The sequence below is a fragment of the Pelecanus crispus genome, chromosome 3 (genome assembly GCF_030463565.1).
Source record: "Pelecanus crispus isolate bPelCri1 chromosome 3, bPelCri1.pri, whole genome shotgun sequence".
NCBI classification, from domain to species: Eukaryota; Metazoa; Chordata; class Aves; order Pelecaniformes; family Pelecanidae; genus Pelecanus; species Pelecanus crispus.
This window is the reverse complement of record NC_134645.1, coordinates 13,061,697-13,084,454: the sequence shown is the minus strand read 5'-3', so window position 1 is coordinate 13,084,454 and position 22,758 is coordinate 13,061,697. Positions and strand designations below refer to the sequence as shown.

Here is a 22,758-nt window from a genome sequence, read left to right as displayed (position 1 = left end):
ATGGGGAACGACTCCTGTGAGTAACGGCTTCATCAGCAGGCTTGGACTTTGTGACTCCCCAAAGGCAACGGACGTGGCTGGTGCTCCATCCCTGAATGTTGATGTGCTGACAGCCTAGCGTGAATTCTGGGGCGTTTCCTGATAGCAGCCAGACTTACCCAGCTGTTTTCCATTAGACACATGAAAACGCGTTTTGTCACTCCTCTGCCACTATGTACGAGACTCTGAAAGACGACATTGCCCGTAGAAAGATCCTGACATCAGTAGGGTTACCTTCTGTGCTAGGTGCTTGCCCAAGACATGCTTTTGTGCAACAATGTCGTGTCATCTCTTTGCAAATGTCATTGCCCTGCAGTCGTCGCCGAGGGAATGGCTCCGCCACAAAGGGTCCTCTTTCCTCCGGAGAAGATTTGCCTGGACTGGCAGCACAGACAGAGAGCTGGAGCGGGACTCTACAACCTGGGCAATACGTGCTTCCTCAACTCCGTCCTGCAGTGCCTGACGTACACACCCCCTCTGGCCAACTACCTGCTCTCTCGTGAGCACAGCCAGTCATGTGAGAACTTTTATGAACAACTCCTTGTAAATCTGTGGGACACTTTGCAAGGATTCCCAGAATCTGGAATTTGATCTACCAGAAAAGCAGCCCTTCTTTGTCAACCCCCCGAGGTGGTGTTCTTTGAACACTCAAGCCTAGAAGCCGCCCCTCGTGTCTAGGTGTGTTGATCTTCAGAAAGGCACCTCTTTCTAGCCCCAGGTCTCAGTCCCTATTCCGACAAGTTAAGCTCTCTTTGCTTATTGCACAGAAAACTTTTGTCAGTTTAGCATCCCTCTGAAGAAAGTTTTCTAGGCACTAAAATAATGTCTGGGGCTTGTTGGGACATTGGCACCTTGGGAGAGGAGGAGTGGAGACTGTTCTTAGAACTTCAAGATCTCCATTACGTTTCCCATCGCTGTGGATATTTTGCTAACCCGAGGAGCTTGCTCCCCTCCCTCCTCCCGCTTCAGGTCGTCAGCAAGGCTTCTGCATGATGTGCGTAATGGAAGCGCACGTTAACGAGGTCCTGCGTTCCTCAGTCTGTGCCATCCGGCCTAGCGGTGTCATCAGTGTCCTCACACGTAAGTCATTTCAGGTGCCCCTACAGGTTTTCTTGCCTTCTTGTAGGAGAGATCTACTAACTTCTTCTTTTGTAGGAATAGGAGAACATTTCCAGCTTGGCATGCAGGAAGACGCCCACGAGTTCTTACGCTATACTGTCGATGCCATGCAGAGAGCCTGTCTGAGTGGAAGCAGCGAGTAAGCACAAGCCGATTACCTTTTCAGTGTTCCCGAGCCCTTTGCACTCCTTGAGGTACTCCCATCGAGGAGAACCTACGCCCAGGGCTTTCAGACAAAGCAAAACTCTTGGAGGAGATAACTCTCTGCCTTACCATTTCTTTCTAGCTTGGACGTCTCTTCTCAAGCAACTACCATCGTCCATCAAATATTTGGGGGCTTTCTGAGATCCAGAGGTACTTTCCCACAACTGTTGCTCTCCCTGGAATTGTCTGTGCCCTCCCGTCTGCCCGTGATAAACGGCTGATGGTGTGACTGGCGTAGTAGGCCTGAAGGTCGGAAACGGGCAGAGTCAGTCAACTTCCCCTGTCGCTGAGCATTTTGATTTGCCTTCCAGTCACGTGCTTGAGCTGCAGAGCAGTGTCCGATTCCTACGAGGCCTTCCTGGATGTCCCTTTGGATATAAAAGTAAGAGGGTTTGTAATTGTGCTTCAAACGTCCCAAGACCCCTGTAGCTTTCCAGAATCGAGGCATTTGGCTTAAAAACGTAGAGTGCAAACATAAGAGAGCTTGGTGGCGGGTGGGCAGTGGAATGGAATGGCCTGTGTCCTTCTGGGGAGGCCGTGGCAGCGGTCTGCATGTAGGTGCTGGCTTTAAGCTGGACAAGTACAAATTATCCTCTCTGCACCCTTGACGTACTCTCATCCGTCTTCCTTTTGCCCTCCTCAACACCCGTCTGGCTCCCAGGCTGATGGGTTGTGGTGTCTTCATTATTGATGACCCTGCACAGCATTGGTAGCTGAACTGTGCGGTGCCACAGAGAGGTAGCTCCTGATAGCGCCGGGAATCCCTGGGAATTGAGGGAAGTGTTCAGCATAATACCCTCTTTGTGCCTCCTTCTGGACACTGCTTGCGGGTTTCAGGGTGGGTCTCCTCAGCCTCAGCTACCTGGGTCTTCCTGTCAACTCCTAGTAAGTGTCTGGGCGAGGGTGATGCCCTGAGCTCAGGGCTATCCTTTCTCGCTCCTCCAGGCGGCCTCATCTGTCACCGCAGCTCTGGAGGACTTTGTGAGACCCGAGCAGCTGGATGGCGAAAACTGCTTTAAATGTAGCAAGTAAGAGGATTACTAACGACATACTAATACTAGGTGCTGCGTGAAGGTGCCGCATGTCATGCGGCATAAGTCATCTTTTCACGTAGGTTAGATGCACAATAATGAGATGCAGCTTTTGTTTAATACGGCCTTCTGGTACTGAATAGCCTTAAAATAGCATAAGGATGTGTGAGAAGGGAAAGCTTGTCTGGCCTTCTTGGGGCAAGAGAGGTGCATTTCAGCACTCATCTCTGTGCTTGGTTACAAGGTGTGACAAGATGGTTGCTGCCTCCAAGAGCTTTACGGTCCATCACGCGCCCAAGGTTCTGACGGTGTGTCTGAAAAGGTTTCAAGATTTCACTGGCAGGAAGATCAGCAAGGTGTGTACGCAACTGGAGCGCAACTTTCTCTTCCCGGAGCAGGAGATTTCCAAAGCAGTACGCTCTTTCACCGGTTGTTCGTGTTGGGATTTTTGTGTTCCCTTCTGGGGAGACGAGAGTTCCCGCGGGAAGACAAGCACATGCTCTGCTCCGACAGAGCTGTTTGGACCGCGAACAGTTTCCTGCCCCCCAAACCATGGATGTTGCTTTAAGGGAAAACAAGTGTTCATGAGCCAAAAAGATGTATTTACACACCGCTAGCCTTCAGTCTTGGAAGGCTATTTCAGGAACATTTCTGAGCCCTCTGGGTCTCTCCGTAGGTTGTGGAGTATCCTGAATACTTGGATCTTCGGCCATACATGTCTCGGACAGCTGGAGAACCGCTCCTCTACGCCTTATATGCTGTCCTGGTACACAGCGGTGACAGCTGCCATGCAGGACACTATTTCTGCTACACAAAGGTAAAGAGCAACTTCCTTCCTAGCAGGGGAAATATGTGTGCTGGGGAAGAGAAACTTTCACGGCAGTGTTACTGGCAGCCACGGCTTTGGGGGAGAAGGTCTCTTCAGGGGCTGGATTGGATTTGTTTTGGTGTACTCTTGGTCCTGTAGTTTTCTGCCTGTGTTTTTGTGGAGAAACCATGCAGTTCACCTCCAGGTATCGATGCCTTTCTTTGCAGGCCAGCAACGGACTGTGGTACAAGATGAACGACATGGCTGTGGATGGTTGTGGCATCGACAGAGTTCTCGGGCAGCAAGCCTATTTACTCTTTTACGTCAGGTCATAACAAGTATTAAAAAAACCGTTCAGAATATGTTTCCTTTTCCTGGCTTTGCTTGTTTCTTCTCATCCTCTGGAGTGTTTCTCTTTCTGTCATAGGAGACAGTTAGTACCTGCATCATTCAGTGCTGTCCAACGTGAACTACCCCACGTCAGTCCTTATCTTCCCTTGCTGGGCTTTAGGCTGCTGCCCCGGGGGTAAACGGCTACTTGTCTGCTATCTGAAGCTGGCTAATGTTGAGAAGAGTACTTCAAGCAAGGGGCCCTACAGCAAAGATGGGGAGGGACTCTTTATCAGGGAGTGTAGTGATAGGACGAGGGGTAACGGTTTTAAACTGAAAGAGGGAAGATTTAGATTAGAAATTAGGAAGAAATTCCTTACTGTGAGGGTGGTGAGACACTGGAAGGGCTTGTCCAGAGAAGTTGTGGATGGCCCGTCCCTGGAAGTGTTCAAGGCCAGGTTGGATGAGGCTTTGAGCGACCTGGTCTAGTGGAAGATATCCCTCCCCATGGCAGCGGGGATGGAACTAGATGATCTCTAAGGTCCCTTCCAACCCAAAATATTCTCTGATTCTCTGACTCTATGAAATGGAAGCTGTAGCGGGTATAAAGACCCTCGAGGACTTGCTCTGGCAGGGGCAGACGTGGTGGGAAGACCCCAATCGAATTTCCTATTTGTAGTCTTGGTTACGTCTTCTCTCTGTCGTAGAAACCGCTCCAAGAAAATGACTGAGCCCCAGAGGAGGCTGCAAGAAGAGCCCTAAACAGAGATCCTTTTTTTTTTTTTCCCCTCCAGATGCCCTGAGTTGAAAATTGGAGAAAGGGCTTCTTCCTCACCGGCACCATCATATGCCCGTTTCTTCCTCAGTCTGTGGGGGGCCAAGAGCAAGCAGGCGGCTTCTGTGGGACCACAGGGTCTGCCTCACAGGACTAAGGTAATTCTGGGGAGGCGGGTCAGGGCACCAGATGGACAGTGGATTTCTTTGTGGGATCTGGGCATTGCTCTCTTTTCCCGGTCACACAGCCGCAACGCTGCTCCCTCTCAAAGCATGCCACCTAGATCCATCCCATTTGTGCACCTTTGGCCCCTTCTGCCTTTGCAGCCCTCCAGGAGAGCCTTTGGGCGGCCCTTAGCTGTCCCCTCACAGAGCTTCTGGGGTTTCCTCACTGTTCTGGTCCTTTCAGGAGGAAAGGGCAGGACCTTGGCACAGCTCTCTTTGCAGGGCATGGCGGTGGGCATGGAGGACTCTCCAGAGGACAGCAGCTCCTCCGCAACAGCCAGCACGAGCCAGCTAACCTCGGCAGGTGCACGGCAGGCATCTGCAGGCTGGCCGTGCTCCATCTGGACAGGCAGGCTCAACATCGCCTCCTGCGTGGGCTTCTGCTTGCATCGCTTCTTCTGCGGCTGTAGAAGGCTGGTGTCTGGAAGGAAAGATGCGTGCCCGGTCTGCTGTCAGCCAGTTGACCGTGTGCCGCACAGCGTGCAAGAAGACGACGACACCACCAAAGAGGAGCAGGGATTCAGCCCTTCCTCCCGCCGCCAGAGGAAGGGTGCCCGGGAGAGGGTCCGGAGCAGATCCCCGCAGTGGGGAAAAGATCTCCGCAGCTGGTTTGTGGACACCACGGACTATGACCCCTCAGCAGGGAGAAGGAGGAGGAGAACTAGCCTGGCAAGTCGTGACTGCGCTCCCAGGGTGAACGCAGCTCCAGGGCGCTCCAGCGGCATCTCCCAGTCGGCTCCCACATGCAATGCTGCTTGGGAGCAAACCCTGCCGATGCAGAGAGAACAGAGCAGATCCCTGCGGCGTGGCTATGATCTCCGCAGCCGGTTTGTGGAGATCACGGACTACAGCTGCTCAGCAAGGTGCAGGGGGAGGAGGAGGAGAGCAAGGTCTCCCCGTCGTGACCGAGCCCCAAGGGGTGATGCAGCTGCAGGGCCCTCCACCACCAGCTCCAAGTGGGCTCCCGCAGCCAGGGCTGCTCGGGAGCAAACTCAGCTGAGGCAGAGAGAGCGGAGCAGATCGCCACGGCGGGGCTGCGATCGCCACAGTCAGTTTGCGGACATCAGACTGTGACCCCTCAGCAGGGAGGAGGAGGAGGAGGAGGAGGAGGAGGAGGGTTTCAGCGCCCCAGAGATGCACGTTGGACAAACACTCGGGGCGCTGTGGTGGTGACGGGGGCACATTGCGACCCTGGATGAAGGAGGAGCACAGCATCTGACTTCTGCAATGCCAGCGAGAGGAGAGGAGAGGAGGAGAATCCAGGAAGCACTGCCCCCAGCAGGGATCAAGCTGCACAAAGGGCACCAGCGGCCCACCCTGTCCCTCCTCCCAGTGCTGCCTCTGGCCAGGAAGTGCTCAGAGAGACCTTCTAGACACTCAGACAGCTCCACCGGCTGGCCCACCTGCCCACAGGTGCCTCAAGGAAGAACTTTAATCCATGTTCAGCTTTTGGGATGGCCCTGCAAAAATAATACTCATTTGGAACCAACAGGCAGAACAGCCAAAGCCAGAAGTAAAAACAGCTGTTGGCCTTGCATATGTAATTTACGGGGTGTTTCCTTCTCTGTAGGTTTTGGGGCAATAGGTGGACAGAGCCAGTGTGGGAGGTTTATGTCTTGGGATTTTGAAAGCAGTGTGCTTGCATATGCCCATCTTGCAACCTCTTTTTAAATACGGAGTTCTGGTCACTGGAACGGGAGTGGGCTGGATGAGCCGACAGTGAGCGGGACTGAAACGGGCTGAGCGGCCGGGCCCCGAGGGTGCTGCTCAGTGGCAGCCAGTCTAGTCAGAGACCAGTAACTAGCGCTGTCACCCAGGGGTCAGTACGGGTTCCAGTCGTGTTTTAGTAGCCCCCCCCAAATCTAAGAAAGAGCTGCGAGGATTTTGGGGGATGGCTGGATGGTGCAGACTCCGGTTACCAAATTTTAGTCTGATTGCCAGGCTGGTATGTGAATCTATGAAGGGACCCGGAGAAATTTTAGAATGGACACCAGAGTGCCGAAAAGGATTTGACTCCATCAAAACTGAATTGATGAGGGCTCCTGCTTTGGGTTTGCTGGATTTAACCAAACCTCTAAAGATAGAAGAGTAAATAAATACAGTAGGCAAATAAGTACTGTAAGTACAGTACTTACTTTCAGTAAGTACCTACTTACAGTAAGTAAGTAAATACAGACTCCAAATACGCATTTGGAGTGGTCCACACGCATGGGGCTATTTGGAAACAACGTGGGTTGCTATCTTCTCAAGGAACCCCTATTGAATATGGACCGGAAATTTTAGAATTGTTGCAAGTTGTTCTGGGACCGAGAGAAGTTGCAATCATGTGTGGCAAAGCTCATCAGAAAGGACAAATGGGAATCATTAAAGGAAATGGAAAAGCAGAGGAAATAGCCAAAAGAGTTGCGGAAAGGGCATCGCTAATTGAAGCATTGGTCCCATCAAGAAAAGTTCAGTGGGAACCTCCAAACTATTCTAAGGAGGAGGATCAGCTTGCCAAGTATTTAGAGTGTACCAAGTCAAGGAAGGATGGTGGATAACCAAAGATGGGCAAGTATTGGTTACTACCCCAGTGGTAGGAGAAATACTGAAGAAGACCCATAGTGAATCCCATATGGGAGCGGATGCTCTGGTCACAAGTATCAAAAGATACGCTGTAGGACCGAAGATGCAAACTTTTGCAAACTTTGTTGTGAAGCAGTGCCCGATAACTATGTTGTTGTAAGAATAACCCCAAACTACAGAAAAGATCTCCTCCTGGAGAGGTCAGGAAGGGCCACATGCCTGGGGAATACTGGCAAATTGTTTTTTCTGAACTGCCAAAAAGCAATCAGTATAGCTAGCTGTTGGTGTTACCAGACACCCTTTCAGGATGGCCTGAAGCTTTCCCGTGTTGTACCAATAAGGCTAGAGAAGTAGTAAGGATATTGTTAAAGGAGATAATTCCTAGATTTGGGGTACCTGAAGGAATGTCCGCTGAAAATGGGCCACACTTTACAGCTCAAATAGCTCAGGAAGGTGCAAAGTTTTTACAAATGACATGGGACCTACATGCTCCTTGGAGACCACAATCAAGTGGCAAGGTCCAATGAATGAATAAGACTCTGAAAAGACAGTTTTCAAAACTTTGTCAGGAAACTCAAACGACGTGGACAGATGTGCTACCAATAGCATTGCTAAGAATTCGAGTCACTCCCCGAGCTAGCGAAGGAGTTAGTCCTTTTGAGGTTCTGTATGGGAAACAGTATCCCATAAATAGTTTAACTGGGAAAGGTGATCAAACGCGTATTACGGGAAACCAATTGTTATCCCGTTACCTGTTATCTTTGGAACAGGCTTTGTCTTCCCTTCACGGGTATTTAACTGAAAGGGCGCCAATACCCTTAGACACTCCAGCTTGTTGCCTTATGCTCAGAGACAAAGTCCATATCCAAACGTGGAAGGATGAACCTTTAAAGGAACGATAGAAGGGACTTTACCTGGTTTTGCTAATTACCCACACGGCTATCAAAGAAAGAGGCATTGACTCCTGGGTTCATCGTACCTGGGTTAAAAAAGCGCCGACGGAACAATGGAGCTCTGAGAAGACAGGAGAAACTAAGATAAGAATTTTCAAGAACACATAAACTGTTTTTGCGTCCCAAAGGGATTTTGAACTTGATTGTAAAAAAAAAAAATATATATATATATATATTCACGTAGAGCCTTCGATCCTTTGCCAAGTGGAAAGCAGAATGTGTGTGGTGAAAGTTTTCATCATGTACTCCTACATTAATTGCAGTAACACAAATCTTATTCTGAAGTTGGTCCGAGACTTTGGTAAACTTCAAAACTGGACTTCAGTGACTGCGTGTTTACCTACTCCTAAGTCCGCAGAGAATCCCATTTCATGGGGGGGGTACTAACGACAAACCTAACTAAAACAGGGGAAGACATGTGGAGAAGGGAACTTAACGGGTCCACCACATGGTACAATAAGGAAGGAAAATAATGCCCTCAAATGGACTCCGAAAGGTGGTACGGTGGAAAACTGTAATATCAGCAAAGCTGAAACTCCGTGGGCTAAAGAAGTAATATATAGACCGTCAGGAGATCAGTGTAGTAATAGGCCGTGGGGCTGTCAGATACCCCAGCTTTGGGAAGTGCCGGGAATATAACCAACCGACAGATTGGTGTTTTGTTTGGGAAGGAAATGAAGGTATTCCTGATGAACCCTTGCAAGTGCAGTTAACTTATCCCAATCTCGATAGGTCAAGAACTGCCTCTGGAAAAACAAAGTCAAACTGGAATTGTACTAGAATCTTTAACTGTAATAGCTCAGAACCACAAGTGCAGCGAGTGTATCCGGTTGCTATGGCCCTAAGGTTAGGATGCATATGCAGGAATTATGTAACTCCATTAAATGATACCTGGTCGCATCTGACTAATAATGACCCTTGGAGCGGCCTAGATCGTACCCAGATGACAGTCCCGGCCTTAGGATATACGGTATGGATAAGCAGTGATGGGGAGTGGGTAACTCATCTCCCCCTTTCAGATGAGAATAAATACTGGACCGTAGGACTGCTAACTTTGTCCCTTATGGAGAAAATCTCCATTAAGCTGCGGAATTTGGGGGAGAATCAAAAGATCAGTCGAGGACAATTGGCAACACCCAAGTACTGGAACAAAGGTAGCGTGGATATTTGGACCTGTATTGACTCCTCAGGTTTCAGAATAGATTAGCCATTCAGAATTTAACCTTGCAGATGGAAGCATTAGCGAATGCAACTCGGACTGGTCTGTCAGATTTAAACCTCCAGTTACAAGCCACCTCTAAAATGGCACTGGAGAACCGTTTGCCTCTGGATTTATTATTATTGCACGAACATGGAGTGTGGTGGATACCTGAATCTTTTAAATGGTAGGTGTGGTGTCCACATTCCAAATGTAACTAAAGATTTGGACCATCAACTAGATGATATCAAAGGAGTAGCCAAAGCAAGCAGGGAACTAAGAGCAGGGTTAGAAGGAGGCTGGTTAAACAAAATCCTGAACGGACTGGGATACTCATTAACCGGATGGTTAGAGAGCTCATTTCACACTCTTAACTGTTGTAATAAGAACACTGCTCATTATTTGTATTGCTGTGAATTGTTTAAAGAGAATGCTGTTACAATTAACTAGAGGACAGTCCATTATGTTAGCACGGGTACATAGGGAGACTTAGGAAGCTCTTAGAAAGCCTCGTAGTCTCAAAGTGGGGAACTGATGTCTCAAGCAACATAATGTCGCGGTCAGCTAGTAGCGAATGATATTTACCCAAGGACAAAATGTTAGATAAAGCAGAAAGTTATCACTCACAAAGAAATACCTGGGCAGCAGAGCATGGAATTGGACGCAAACTGAAAGAGTATATGAACTTTAAATGAACTACGCTCATTTGCATGGAAAAAAACACACCTCTGTGCCAAAATATTCTTGCCTCCACGTGAAGACCCTTATGCAACATTGTGTCTTTCAGTCAAGGAGAAGAGACTAAGAACCCACGATGGTACGATAAGCAAATAGAAAGGAGTGATATGTAGCAACATAAGTATACATATGTTAAACTATTACTGTAAGGGTGTGCTAGCTTTGTGGAATTGCCACCTAGCACCCATCTCTGCACAGAAATGAAATAAACTGGATATCTCGACTCGGTGGATTGGATTCTCGACTGCTCGACTCAATTGGTTTATCGCACACCGGGTAACAAACTCCCTTTGTGAGACAACGCTACTGCGTCAGAGCTTCACAAGGGACAAGTTCGGTCCCCTCGGCCAATAGGAAAGTTGGGTGTGAAGGTGTATGCTGCTTCACTCCTCCTCCCATGTCTTTAATACACAAATTTAGCTCCCGTCCCCATGCCCCGGCTCCACCTGAACTTTACCAGAGGTTTATCACAGCAATTCAATACCTTGTTACCCAAGCGCTTGTGTGCAGGAAGTTTTATTCTCCAGACTACTCTGTTGTATGGGGCAAGGTTCTCATCCTCCCTTCCCACTTCTTTACGGGGGACAGAGCCAGAGCGTGAACTAACACAGGTCCTGTTCCGCTTGTCTCCCCCACATTTTTTGACCCCCTAAGTGTTGCTTTGGTCTTCTGTGTGGGACTGGTTTTGTAATGGAGGGGTGTTTTATGCATTACTGAAAGTTGTTGACAGACACCAAAGGGAATACGTCGCCTAGCTTCCACTTGCTAAGGCTCTTCCTGTCTTAAACGGAGAGCAAGAGGCTCCTCTGGAGGATGAGTCAGAACGACAACCCAATTTCGGCTTCCTCGTTACCCCGCTACTCTCAGTCGCTGTCTGGAGGATCTCGCCTCTCTCTCCCTTGACTAGCACAAGCACAAGCACCGTTCTGACTTGGGCAGCTGAACCAGTGAGGTGTAAGGGCTCACTGCCCAGTCAGAAATCGTTGCTAACGGGAGAGTCACAACATCATTCTGGAACAACCGGGCAACGCAAGGGACCGGAGGCAAAGCAGCAGGATGAAATATAAAAGTCTAAAATGAGCAGTACACATGGAAAGACAGAGGTGGAGCGTATTCACATGCACACCATCAGGCTCTCAATAGGTAGCACTTAGGCTCCTACCTCATCACAACACTGAATGGCCCTCTGCCCGCCTAAAGTCTACATGTCTTTCTTGACGTATGCTTTCTGAAGCAGGGGCTTGTCTCGTCCAAATTAGCTACTAACAATAATCTGGTGTGTGCATATGGCACCCTATTTCTGGAGCGCAAAATTTGTGTAGTGGACATTCCCAGGATGGTCAAAGGTATTTTGTCTGCCAGTCGTCAGGTTCATGCTCCACCATACTTAGTAAGAGAGAGACCTGTGACGTGGGGATAGCAGTGAGGTTTTCCCGGAATCTCCGTTGTTCCAAGTGTCACCTTACTTGGTTGACGCTGTTCTGAGGATTGCAGCCTAGCATCTTTACTAGTGAAAGGCTTCAGCTCAAGTTAGAAAAGCAAAAGCCCAGCAAGAAGTTAATCTGGCCAGTGTTGTAAAAGATCATAAGAAATGCTTTTATAAGTACATCAGCAATAAAAGGAGAGCCAAGGAGGATCTCCAGCCTTTGCTGGATGTGGGGGGGAACATTGTCACCGAGGACAAGGAAAGGGCTGAGGTACTTAACGCCGCCTTTGCCTCTGTGTTTAACAGCCAGACCAGTCATCCCCAGGGTACTCAGGCCCCTGAGCTAGAAGATAGGGACGGGGACCAGAATGGAGCCCTCATAGTCCAGGAGGAAGCAGTTAACGACCTGCTACGCCACCTGGACGCTCACAAGTCTATGGGGCCAGGTGGGATCCACCCGAGAGTACTGAGGGAGCTGGCAGAGGAGCTCACCAAGCCACTTTCCATCATCTGTCAGCAGTCCTGGTTAACAGGGGAGGTCCCTGAGGACTGGAGGCTTGCCAACGTGACACCCACCTACAAGAAGGGCCGGAAGGAGGACCTGGAGAACTACAGGCCTGTCCGCCTGACCTCGGTGCCGGGAAAGATTATGGAGAGGTTCATCTTGAGTGAACTCAACAGGCAAGTGCCGGTCAACCAGGGGATCAGGCCCAGTCAGCATGGGTTCATGAAAGGCAGGTCCTGCTTGACCAAGCTGATCTCCTTTTATGATCTGGTGAGCCGCCTGGTAGATGATGGAAAGGCTGTGGATGTCATTTACCTGGACTTTAGCAAAGCCTTTGACACAGTCTCCCATAATATTCTCCTTGGGAAGCTGGCAGCTCATGGCTTGGACGGGTGTAGTCTTGGCTGGGTAAAAAAACTGGCTGGGCGGCCGAGCCCAGAGAGTAGTGGTGAATGGAGTTAAGTCCAGTTGGCGGCCGGTCACGAGCGGTGTTCCCCAGGGCTCTGTTTTGGGGCCAGCCTTGTTTAATATCTTTATCGATGATCTGGATGAGGGGATTGAGTGCAGCCTCAGTAAGTTTGCAGGTGGCACCAAGTTGGGTGGGAGTGTCGATCTGCTGGAGGGTAGGATGGCCCTGCAGAGGGACCTGGACAGGCTGGACCGATGGGCCGAGGCCAGCTGTATGAGGTTTAACAAGGCCAAGTGCCGGGTCCTGCACTTGGGTCACAACAACCCCATGCAACGCTACAGGCTCGGGGAAGAGTGGCTGGAAAGCTGCCTGGCTGAAAAGGACCTGGGGGTGTTGGTCGACAGCCGGCTGAACATGAGCCAGCAGTGTGCCCAGGTGCCCAAGAAGGCCAAGAGCATCCTGGCTTGTATCAGGAATAGTGTGGCCAGCAGGAGCAGGGAGGTGATTGTCCCCCTGTACTCGGCGCTGGTGAGGCCGCGCCTGGAACACTGTGTCCAGTTTTGGGCCCCTCAATACAGGAAAGACACTGAGGTGCTGGAGCGCATTCAGAGAAGGGCAACAAAGCTGGTGAAGGGTCTGGAGCACAGGCCTTATGAGGAGCGGCTGAGGGAACTGGGATTGTTTAGCCTAGAGAAGAGGAGGCTGAGGGGAGACCTTATCGCTCTCTACAGCTACCTGAAAGGAGGTTGTAGTGAGGTGGGTGTTGGTCTCTTCTCCCACGTAGTTAGCGATAGGACGAGAGGAAATGGGCTCAAGCTGCGCCAGGGGAGGTTTAGGTTGGATATTAGGAGAAATTTATTCACGGAGAGGGTAGTCAAGCATTGGAACAGGCTGCCCAGAGAGGTGGTGGAGTCACCATCACTGGAAGCGTTCAAAAAACGGGTAGATGTGGCACTTCGGGACATGGTTTAGTCTAGTCTACCCTTGATTGGTTTAGTGTGGACTTGGTAGTGTAAGTTAATGGTTGGACTGGATGATCTTAAAGGTCTTTCCCAACCTAAACGATTCTATGATTCTAAGTGCTTAATTTTCATCAAATTCCTCCCTGGCCCCACTAAAAAGTGTCCGATTGGACTTGTTTCAGAAGGGATGTGTCTGTGTCCAAGTATTTCAAGAGAAATCCAAAACTGTATTACAGTTGGTAACACTGCGTATAAAATATTGCTCTCTTGGCCTTGAACAGACAGACTCCCAAGTAGGAATAAGGCATTTTCTGTAAGGTGTTCCAAGGAGCAAGATGCTGTCACGGCCGTCTTTGTGGACTCCTGGGGACTCTGTTACGTCAGCTTGTCAGTTCTCTTCCTTAATTGTAACGCTTAACGAACCCTCCTGAATCTCTGTTGCAAACACAAGCAATTCAGAACCCGGGCATCACAGGGATGCCAAAGGTCTCTGAGTCGCCCCTGTAAGCATCGGTGCCTATCACCCTCTTGAGCGTTGCCAATGCTCCCCGCACGCTGGCCAATTAATCCTCCTCCCTTGTGGCTTGCTAAGAACTCCCTTCTTCCCAGAAGCTGCAGAGCAGTGCAGGGCATCGTCTGGCTTCACTAGACCTCTTCTGCTCTAGGTTGCACAGGGAAACAGTACACTTGCTTTGCTGGAGGGGAAAAAAGGAGGCCAGTGAGGTTTAAATGGCCAGAGGTGGTGTTGAAAGGTCGGGTGGAGCCAGACAAACCCCACTCTTTCATCTGTTGGCTGGTGTTGCCCTCCTCTGATCTATGCACAGATCTCAAGGTTTGGACACGGGGAAAGCGTGGTTTGGTGGGCACAGTGGCATCTCCGTGGGCACACCGAGACTGCACGACTCTCGGCCGGGTTAAGCAAGCCCTTCCGGACTTCTCTTACATGCCAGGAAGACGGACGCTCCCCCGGCAGTGCAGAAACGAGACGTTACAAGCTTCTGGAAGATTGCATCGGGTTGAAGATTAGGTCACTTGCACCTGCAAATGCAGCGTGGGTGCGGCAGAGCGGGTGGCTCAGCTGAGATGGGGTATTTTTTACAGCTTTGCCACAATAAAACTCTCACACGCATTTAACGCTCCTAACAGGCTTTACTGAACTTGTGACTGGAAAGGGAATTTACAACAAAGCAATTAAATAAACACTAAGTTAAAGCACAGTACTATTGTACGTAATGTTCCAAAGGGCTTGAATCACTATCAGGTTCCGACACATTAAGACTTTAAAACAACATTAATATTCAAAGTGTACCCACGCCTATACTTATCATCGTAACACGTTTCAACACTCCCAACAATGTACATTTGTGCTTACGGTCCCCGCATACGCTCAAGACCCATGAAATGCTGCAGCGCACTTGTACGGTTGAGAAGAGCACTGCATGAGACAGGCACGAACCATGTGCTGGAAGCTGCCTGCGGAATATGGGGTTTACCTCTAAATCAAACTGACTCTCTGGACAACAAATGGAAAGCGCTAGCACGCCTTCTGGAGCACACGTGTCATACCCGAGGGGGGAACGAGTCTCCGTGTCACTCAATTAACACTGTAGTTTCACAGATGCTGTAGGTTAGTGCTGCCTAAAGAAGTACCCCACCTTTCTCTGGCCGTTTGTTCCCATGCACATCTCCGGCTACCCTTGAGCCAGTGCAAAGCACTTGTACATTTGCGCAGTGGACCATCCAGGGAAACTGATTGAGCTTCACGCCAATTCAGCCAGCACACACAAAAGAGCGCTAGCTCTGATTCTCCTTGATTTCCCTGGTCACGTTCGCTGGGCAGCTGTGCTGGCACCAGAAAGACACCAGCACAGGGGAGGGACGCGCTGCCTGGGAGCAGGAGGACAATTTCTGTAGGCAGCAGTACTGCAAAAAACACCAGTTTAGCTGCTTGCTAACTGGAGTCACCGACCTCGCCACACAGCCAGCAGCCTCGTGCTCGCTCCAGACGCTTATTGTCTGGCGGCTCCTGTGGCGGCTCCCGCGTGGACTCGGGACCGGAGCTCGGGAGGTGGCGGTGGCACCATGGCTGGTGGCAAAGCAGGAAAGCACAGTGGGAAGGCCAAGGCAAAGGCAGTGTCGCGCTCACAGAGAGCTGGGCTGCACTTCCCTGTGGGCAGGATCCACAGACACTTGAACACTCGCACCGCCAGCCTACGGGCAAGTGGGTGCCACCGCTGCCGTCTACAGCGCTGCCATCCTTGAGGACCTCACCGCCCAAGTGCTGGAGCTGGCAGGCAACACGTCAGAGGATCTCAAAGTCAAGCGGATCGCTCCTCGTCACTTGCAGCTGGCAATCCGCAGCAATGAAGAGTTGGATTCCCTGATCAAAGCCACCATCGCCGGTGGAGGTGCCATCCCCCACATCCACAAGTCTCCCATTGGAATGAAGGGACAATAAAAAACGGCATGGAGAGGGGAAAAAAAAGCAGCCCCCTCCCTGCCATCATCATCGTACGCTACCTAGCACAGAAGAAATCTTGGGGATATGTGGAATTTTTTTTTTTTAAGGAATAGTTCAAAGGAAGAGCATAGACAATTGACTGTAGAGAGGAGGAAACATCGGTAGGGGCTTTAGATTCAAAGTTTGGCACAAAGTTGTACCTCGTTGGGCAGCACCCCTTGGTGTGGTGGTCGAGGGGCTCAGCTGCTCCCCTGGGTTTTATACAAATATGGAACTGACCTCCTCCCAGCGCTGCCATGCTACCTGCACTCTGGAAAGGGCAGGGGAGATACCCTATGAATATCTGGGGGCAGCAGGGCAGTGCAGGATGGGGAGAAAGAGCCCAAGCAGCAGGTGAAGCTCCACCATGTTTCAAGGGAGGACAGATGGATGGCGATTGATTGATTGATTGCTGGCTGGGAGGCACGCGCAGGCCGGCTGCGCTAAGGCGTTGGCTTCCCGCCCGCAGCATACTTGACCACGTATGGGCCGAGGAGCTGGGCCCATGTCAATAGAGTCTTGGGTGGGGCCAGACCCTCTCAGCACAACGGGCTCCCTTCTTTGAGCTGCCTGCTGGGCGATGGATGAAGATGGGCTACTGTGGGGACTGGGGTGGTGTAGCAATTTTGCTCTCTTGGTTTGCATCCTGTCACCTTGGGACATGCAGCAGGGGACAGAGAGCCGGTCACTCAGTGAGCAGAGCTTAACAGTGACACCAGTTTAACTGGCAGAAGGGGTTATTCAAAGTCTCTTAACAACCTAATTTGACTTGGGTGCCCCCCTGTTTCTCCTTAAAGCCCTTGCAACTATTATGATCATTTCTTATTCCAGAAACACCTCAAAGCACGAGCTGAGCTGAGGGCCGAGGCGTGCTCGGGCCCGCAGTCGCTTAACGGGCGTCAAGGATGTGCCAGGCTGCAGGAAGCAAAGCAAGGGAGGATGCAGGACAAGAACTGTCTTGGTCACAGTGTCTCCACTGCCGAGCCAGGACTCAGGACCAGTCTGCCTGATCCCGGGCAGGGCCCCCCCCCCCCCAGCAAATGCCACGGCCTCTGCGGCTGCTTTGCCTCCAAATGTGCTTTACTTCCAGAGGTGCTTAGCCTCTAAAAGGTGCTTTGCCTCCAAAGGCAGCCTTGCCCTTGCCGCAGGCCGCTGTGGCCTCGGGGTGCCGGTCCCAGTGCCACCTGCTCCTCTGCACCCAGGAGACCTCCAGTGATGGGAAAGGAGCAGGCTTGACATTCCTCCAGGCCACCTCCTGGCCAAATCTGGGCCGACACAAGTCTTCTCCATGGTCCACCACAGCCTGCAGAGGAGACCTGAATTTCAAAGCTACAAAGCATGTGCTTTTTGTTACCATTATTGTTACTAATGTTATTTTCAGGTCTTTCTGCATCACGAAGACGGGAAATCTTGTCCAACGCCATGTTCTGTTCCCCTTGGGGGTCAGCCGTTACGGTGCAGGGAGGCGGACAGCCCTCTCTCCCCAGAGCAAACCTCTCTGCCCTGCCAGCCCTCCTGTGTTACTCTACCAGCTGTATTTTCAGCCGCTCATCGGCCGATCACAGCTTCTCTGGTGCTCAGCAAATCCCGTTTAGGGGTCGAGCTGGCCTTCATTTGTCTTGCTTCCTGGTGCCATGCTCTGTTCTGACATTTGGGTGAGGGGAGGAGGTGTTTCCACCTTCTTATTTACATAGATATAAAATGGAAAGTGTTTAACATACTAACTCTGAGGAGGAACAACGTATCGGCATGATAAAGGAGTAGCTATGATCCCGGGTGCAGCTTCCGGTCCCGGTCTTTGTTTCTCAAGCGGCAAGCCTGGGCTCTGGGCAGCCCCACACCAGGATGCTCCTTGTGCTCATACTGGAGGAGGGGCTTGGGCTTTCTGGAAGGCTTTTCCACCTGAACCTCCACGGCTGCGCTCCACGGCCATGACTTCCACCTTCCCCACGGGAGGTGGAGAACACGTTACTGCCAGCCTCTTCCTCGCCTGCAGACTGTCACCATCCTTGCCCTTCACCTTCCTCAGACTAAGCAGCCCCAGCGCTGCAGAGCCGGGGGTGGCTGCGGGGCCACCGGCCCTGCAGCAGAGAAGGTCACCTCTGTGTGTGTGGGGCGGGCGGGAAGGTGCTGGCTCCCAGCTGCCCTCCTGGCGCTTCCCCCTGGGCCGTGGGTGCTGAATCACTCACGGGGCGTGGGGGGGGGGGGTGTGGGTGGGTACAGTCTTTCCTCGCAACCCGTGTGGATGCAGACACCGCTTCGGCGCCACAGAGTGGGCGCTTTTAACAAATTCCCCGGTCCCGACGCCGGCAGCACCTGAGGGCGGCGGGGCGGGCCAAGATGGCGGCGGGGCGGGCCAAGATGGCGGCGGGGCGGGCCAAGATGGCGGCGGGGGGCGGGCGGTACTTGTGCACGGCGGGCTGGATCCCTTCCTCGTGCGGGGGGTGCGGGCGCAGCTCGGACCTACGGAGGTGAGGGGGGAACCGGCGCCGGTGCCCAGTCGGGGCGGTCCGGTCCGGTCCGGATCGGATCGGATCGGATCGGATCGGATCGGCGGGGACGCGGGCTCGTTCGCTTCGCGCCCCAGAGCCGGGCGGCCGCGGCGTGGGCCGTGCCGCCAGCTGCGTGGGGCCCCCGGGGTCTGGTCTTGGTCTTAGTCTTGGTCGGAAGGGACCTCTAAGGAGCGTCTGGTGCCGCCCCTGCCGTGGGCAGGGACACCTGCCGCTGGGTCAGGCTGTGTCCCCTCGCCACCCGGGCTGAGCGGAGGTCTGCGCCGCCCTCCTCCCTGCGAAGGGGCGAGCGGGTGCGAGGGGCTGCTGGGCTGCTGCCAGTGGTCAGGCAAAACCCGTTCCCGGTTTGGCTTGGTTTCTGGTTTTCCCCGGAGGTGGGCTGCGCCTCGGGAGAGGTCCTCTTCAGCACGGAGGCGGAGCCGGGCGAGCTGAGGAAAGTGCAGTCTGGAGAGCAACTGTTTGTGCTGCTTAAGAAACACCCCCCGCTTGCAGTTTCTAGAGAGAAAGGTACGGCGCTGACTCCTTCCCTCGGGTCGTCCCCTCCGCTTTGCTCACAGGGTGGGTGCTCAGAAACGTGAAGCCCCAGTTCAAGTCCTCTTTATAAAGGTAATGTTTGATTTATTTAGTTACTGTCAGCCATAGTTGTAATTGACAGCAATCGGTTCTGAAGTAGCCTTCACCCAGATATGTTTTCAGTTCTTTCTGTTGTGCTGAAGGTAGCTTACCCGCTTGTGTTCTGCTGGCACTGTACATAGATGTGTATGTGTAACGCCAGCCCCACGACCCCCCTCCCCCCACCCACCCCCCCCTCCCCAAAAAAAAACCCAAACCCAAGCCCCACCCCATCCTGGAACCGCAGTCCAGTTCTGGATCCGTTGTGTGCATTTTAACGATGAGTCATTTTCTTCTAGGCAAAGTGGATCCAGACGTCCATCTTGCGTCACTTCACACGTTCAGTGCACAGATTTCTTGTAAATCTCAGCTACTGAGGTCCCGTTCTCTGTCAGTGCTGGAGTAAGAATTTCAAGTCAGATGGGTTGATATCTGTGTGCCGGTGGGATTTTATTTGGGAGACCACAAATAGCCTTCAGGCTTTGAGGCTCAAATTTCACCATGGTTCTAAATGAGAACTAGAAATACCTTCCCCCTTCCGCCCCCCACCTTGACCAGCTTCAAGGTTTTTAAGGGAACTGGCGTGTCTATTCCTCGTGCCTCTCTTGTCGTAGCCAAGTCAAGTGGACTACCCATGGGCGTAAGTTTGGGCGTGCGTTGGAAACTTTGCAGGATTGAAGGCAGGTTGATGACTAGCAAGGAGAGATTTCCCTTCTAAAAGAATAAACTCGTGGCTTTTATTGTGAGCTGAATTAATGTTCGCGTCTGTCTTTCAATCCTGGAAAGCGTCCCACATCTCTTAGTCCTGCTTTCTGGGGAGGATGGCATGGTAGGCGGGTCCTCCGTCCCTGGGAATGGCTCTCGGAGGTGGTCTGGTTGTCTAGAGCTGCTGAATTGTTCTGCAGAATTCAGCCCTCGCAGGATTTAATCTTGGTTCTGCAGAGCTTGTAATCAGAGGGCTGCCTGGGTCTTTGCTGGTGGGGCGTGTGGGTGTTGAGAGCTCAGCTGTGCCTGTGGTGTCTGCTGGCGCTGTGGTTCCTGGATTTGCGCATTGATGCAATCTGAGCACAGTCTCTGTTAACAGCTGTTCTCAGTCCGTACGTAGGAGAACAGAGTGCTGAGACCGAACTACTTGGCCTGAAACTGCTTTTTCTTCCAGGGAGAATGCTGCATGAGATTAAAAGCCTTTGTCACTGAGGAGCCAAAGTACTGGCTGGATGTTACCTCTATTTGGAGAAACCTTCTTGGGTGTGAGGGGAAGAAAAAAGCCGATGTCTCTCAAGAAAACCCATTGCCTCTCAAGAGAAGATGAGAAGGAGAGACAAATATTGCAACTAAAAGGCGGAAAACAGAACAAGTGCGAGAGACTGCGCCTGAGGAATGCCAAGCGGCAGCTGGAGAGAGGTGTGCGGTACCAGAGGGAAAGAGTGATCCGGACTGCCGGACTGAAAGCAAGACTTCCTTGGGAGAGCCTTCCAAAAGCAGTGGAGAGAAGCCTGTTGCGAATGAGCAGCTTAGCTTGAGTTTGAGAGTTTGTTGTCGTTGTGGTGGAGCGATTGCCAAACTACTTCCTTCACAGGTATGCTAAAGTATGTCTGTTTGAAAAGAATTTAGCAAAGGTGAAGGGCGATGGGTAGTTTATTTGTCGCTTCAGTTGTGTGTTGCATGTTTTAGAATAACAAACCGATGTAAGCTTTTTGTGTCTTTTCTCAAAAAAAAGGCCTGAAGCTGCATTCCCCTCAAACAAGTTTGAAGGGCTGCTGTTAATTTCTGGGCGCTGTTACCCTGAATAGTTTTCAAATCAGTGCCCTTCACTGAGGATAGGCAAAGGTAAGAGGTTGAGGTAGCTGGGCACGTGGAATCAGAGGAGTGATCTGACAGTAGTTTACAGCTACTTAAAGGGCCATTGCAAGGACAGTGGAGCCAGCCTCCTCTCAGTTGCGGCAGACAGCGTAGAAGAAGGGGCAAAAGCCAGAACTTGCAGCTTGGGTGGGCTCTGGTTGGGCACTGGGGAGAACTTGTTCCCCAGGAGGGTGGTGCAGGCCTGGGATGTGTCCTGGGGGGTGGCTCTTGGTGCTTGGGAGAGAGTGGTGGCGTAGAGACCTCCAGGGGCCCTTTCCGTCCAGCACTCTTCTCCTCTATAGTGTCTTTCTACTGTGAGGAAAATAAAAAAAAAAAAACCCAAAACACCAAACCCCGTGTAGCTGCAGTTTGTGTAGATTTCTCTTACTTGAAGATAACAGTAGTTTAACTAGATTTTTGCTTCCCTGCTAAAGCTAGTACCTTGGGAAGGTGGGGCACGTGAGCCTGCCGCCATGAATGTTAGCTTAAATTTGTGCTGTGTCTTTGAACTCTCATACTCTGAAGGTAGACAGAGCTTTCTAGATGCCATAAAAGCATTAAAACTGTGAGTTGTAGTTGTGCGCTCGCAGGTTTTCTCTTAGGTAATCTAGCTTACAGCCATCGGAAATATTTTGTGCGTGTGGTATACAATTCTGAAACGATGACAACTTTTGTTGTACCTTGGGCGGGGCTTGAACTTTCGCCTCCCGCGCGCCGGTTGAGCGATAGTCATTTTGTCCCGCGGTGTGTCTGCTGTGCCGCTCGCTCGCTCGCTCGCTGTGCCCTGCTGTACGTCTTCTGGTCTTTGTATGAGTTGTTGTCCTAGGGATAGAGAGAGACTCTTTCTTTTTCCAGGACTGTGCCGTGAAGGCTGTGATCTGTAGTTTTGTTAATTCTGTTCTTTGTGTTGCCCGTGACTGTTCTTCCCCCTTGCAGGAGATCGGAAGAGCCGTCGGCATAGCGCTCATGGAGCAGTGTGGGTGGCGGGCTGGTCTGCGGGACCCCGATCTAGAGGTAGCGGTGCTTGTCTGCCAGATGGCCTGTCGCTGCTTCCGGAATTGCCCCCGATCTCTTTTGTTTTGTCCTCCGCTCCCTTTGCGCGCAGAACCGTAGCCTCTCCCCTGTTTGTCTTTCTGCCGCTGAATTCAACTAGGCATCGTCTGGTAGTGCTGAGCAAAGCTTTCCAGTGGCCTGTGTGTGCGCACCTTCCAGAGCGCTTGAGCTCCGGTCCTAACCACGGGAGCGGCCAGCATGGGCCTGTAGGCCAGGGGAAGGATCCATACAGGCGATGTCTCAGGATCTGGCACGCTTACAAACTGCTGGACTCGGATTCTGTTGAAAATGGAGGTTGCCTGAGCCATTGGGCAGCTAGTTTAGCCTCTGTAGAGGCAGAGAGCGAGCAGCAAGGTGGTGTTCTTGAGCTCTTGAGATGAATCCTAGCCCGGTCTCCTGCGTTCCTCATCAGGTCTCTGACCACTCTGCTGTTAGCCCTTATTGAAGCCAAGTACAGTCTCCGTCTCTTTTATTGCCTCGTTTGGTTTTTTGTTTTGTAGTTTTAACAGAAAGGGAAGTCAGTCTTAGCCACTCAGTTGTGGAAGAAAGTTTGTGTTTGAAGATGGCACTTGGATCGTCAAGTGGGTCTCATTAGATGCCTTTTCCTCTTCCGTTCATCCCTGATAAGCTTAGGCACCCTCTGTTTGTCCTTTTTCTGAGGACCGCTGCCCAAGGCGCCCTAGCGTCGCACAGGGCGATTCTGTATCTCATGTTGCACCGTGAATTTAGTTAGTCAGCAGGAGTGAAGTATTTTTAGGACATAAGCTAACTAAATGGCACTGAAGAGAAAGAAGTGCTCTACAACTTCCGAGAGATAATATTGGAATATAATCCGAACGTAAATATTTTGAGCAAAAGAGGCTTAACAAGTTAGGTAAAACTGATTAGCATTCCTAATTTTGAACCCCAATCCACAAGTTCCCGTTAAATTAAAGTGGCCTAGAAAAGGGACCTT

General features: G+C 51.4%; 1 protein-coding gene and 1 pseudogene across 1 annotated transcript; both read left to right on the top strand.

Annotated features, from left to right (window-relative positions):
- LOC142593193 (ubiquitin carboxyl-terminal hydrolase 17-like protein 6) lies at positions 1 to 5,703 on the top strand. Its single transcript, XM_075706858.1, has 13 exons — positions 1 to 16; positions 356 to 556; positions 1,009 to 1,119; positions 1,195 to 1,297; positions 1,445 to 1,512; positions 1,674 to 1,744; positions 2,308 to 2,390; positions 2,638 to 2,749; positions 3,070 to 3,210; positions 3,429 to 3,529; positions 4,326 to 4,464; positions 4,753 to 5,393; positions 5,616 to 5,703. The coding sequence occupies exons 1-13, from the start codon at positions 1 to 3 to the stop codon at positions 5,701 to 5,703; spliced, it is 1,875 nt and encodes a 624-aa protein (XP_075562973.1).
- A 9,665-nt stretch (positions 5,704 to 15,368) lies between these two features.
- On the top strand, positions 15,369 to 15,744 carry LOC142593297 (histone H2A.V pseudogene; annotated as a pseudogene).
- Positions 15,745 to 22,758: the final 7,014 nt, after the last annotated feature.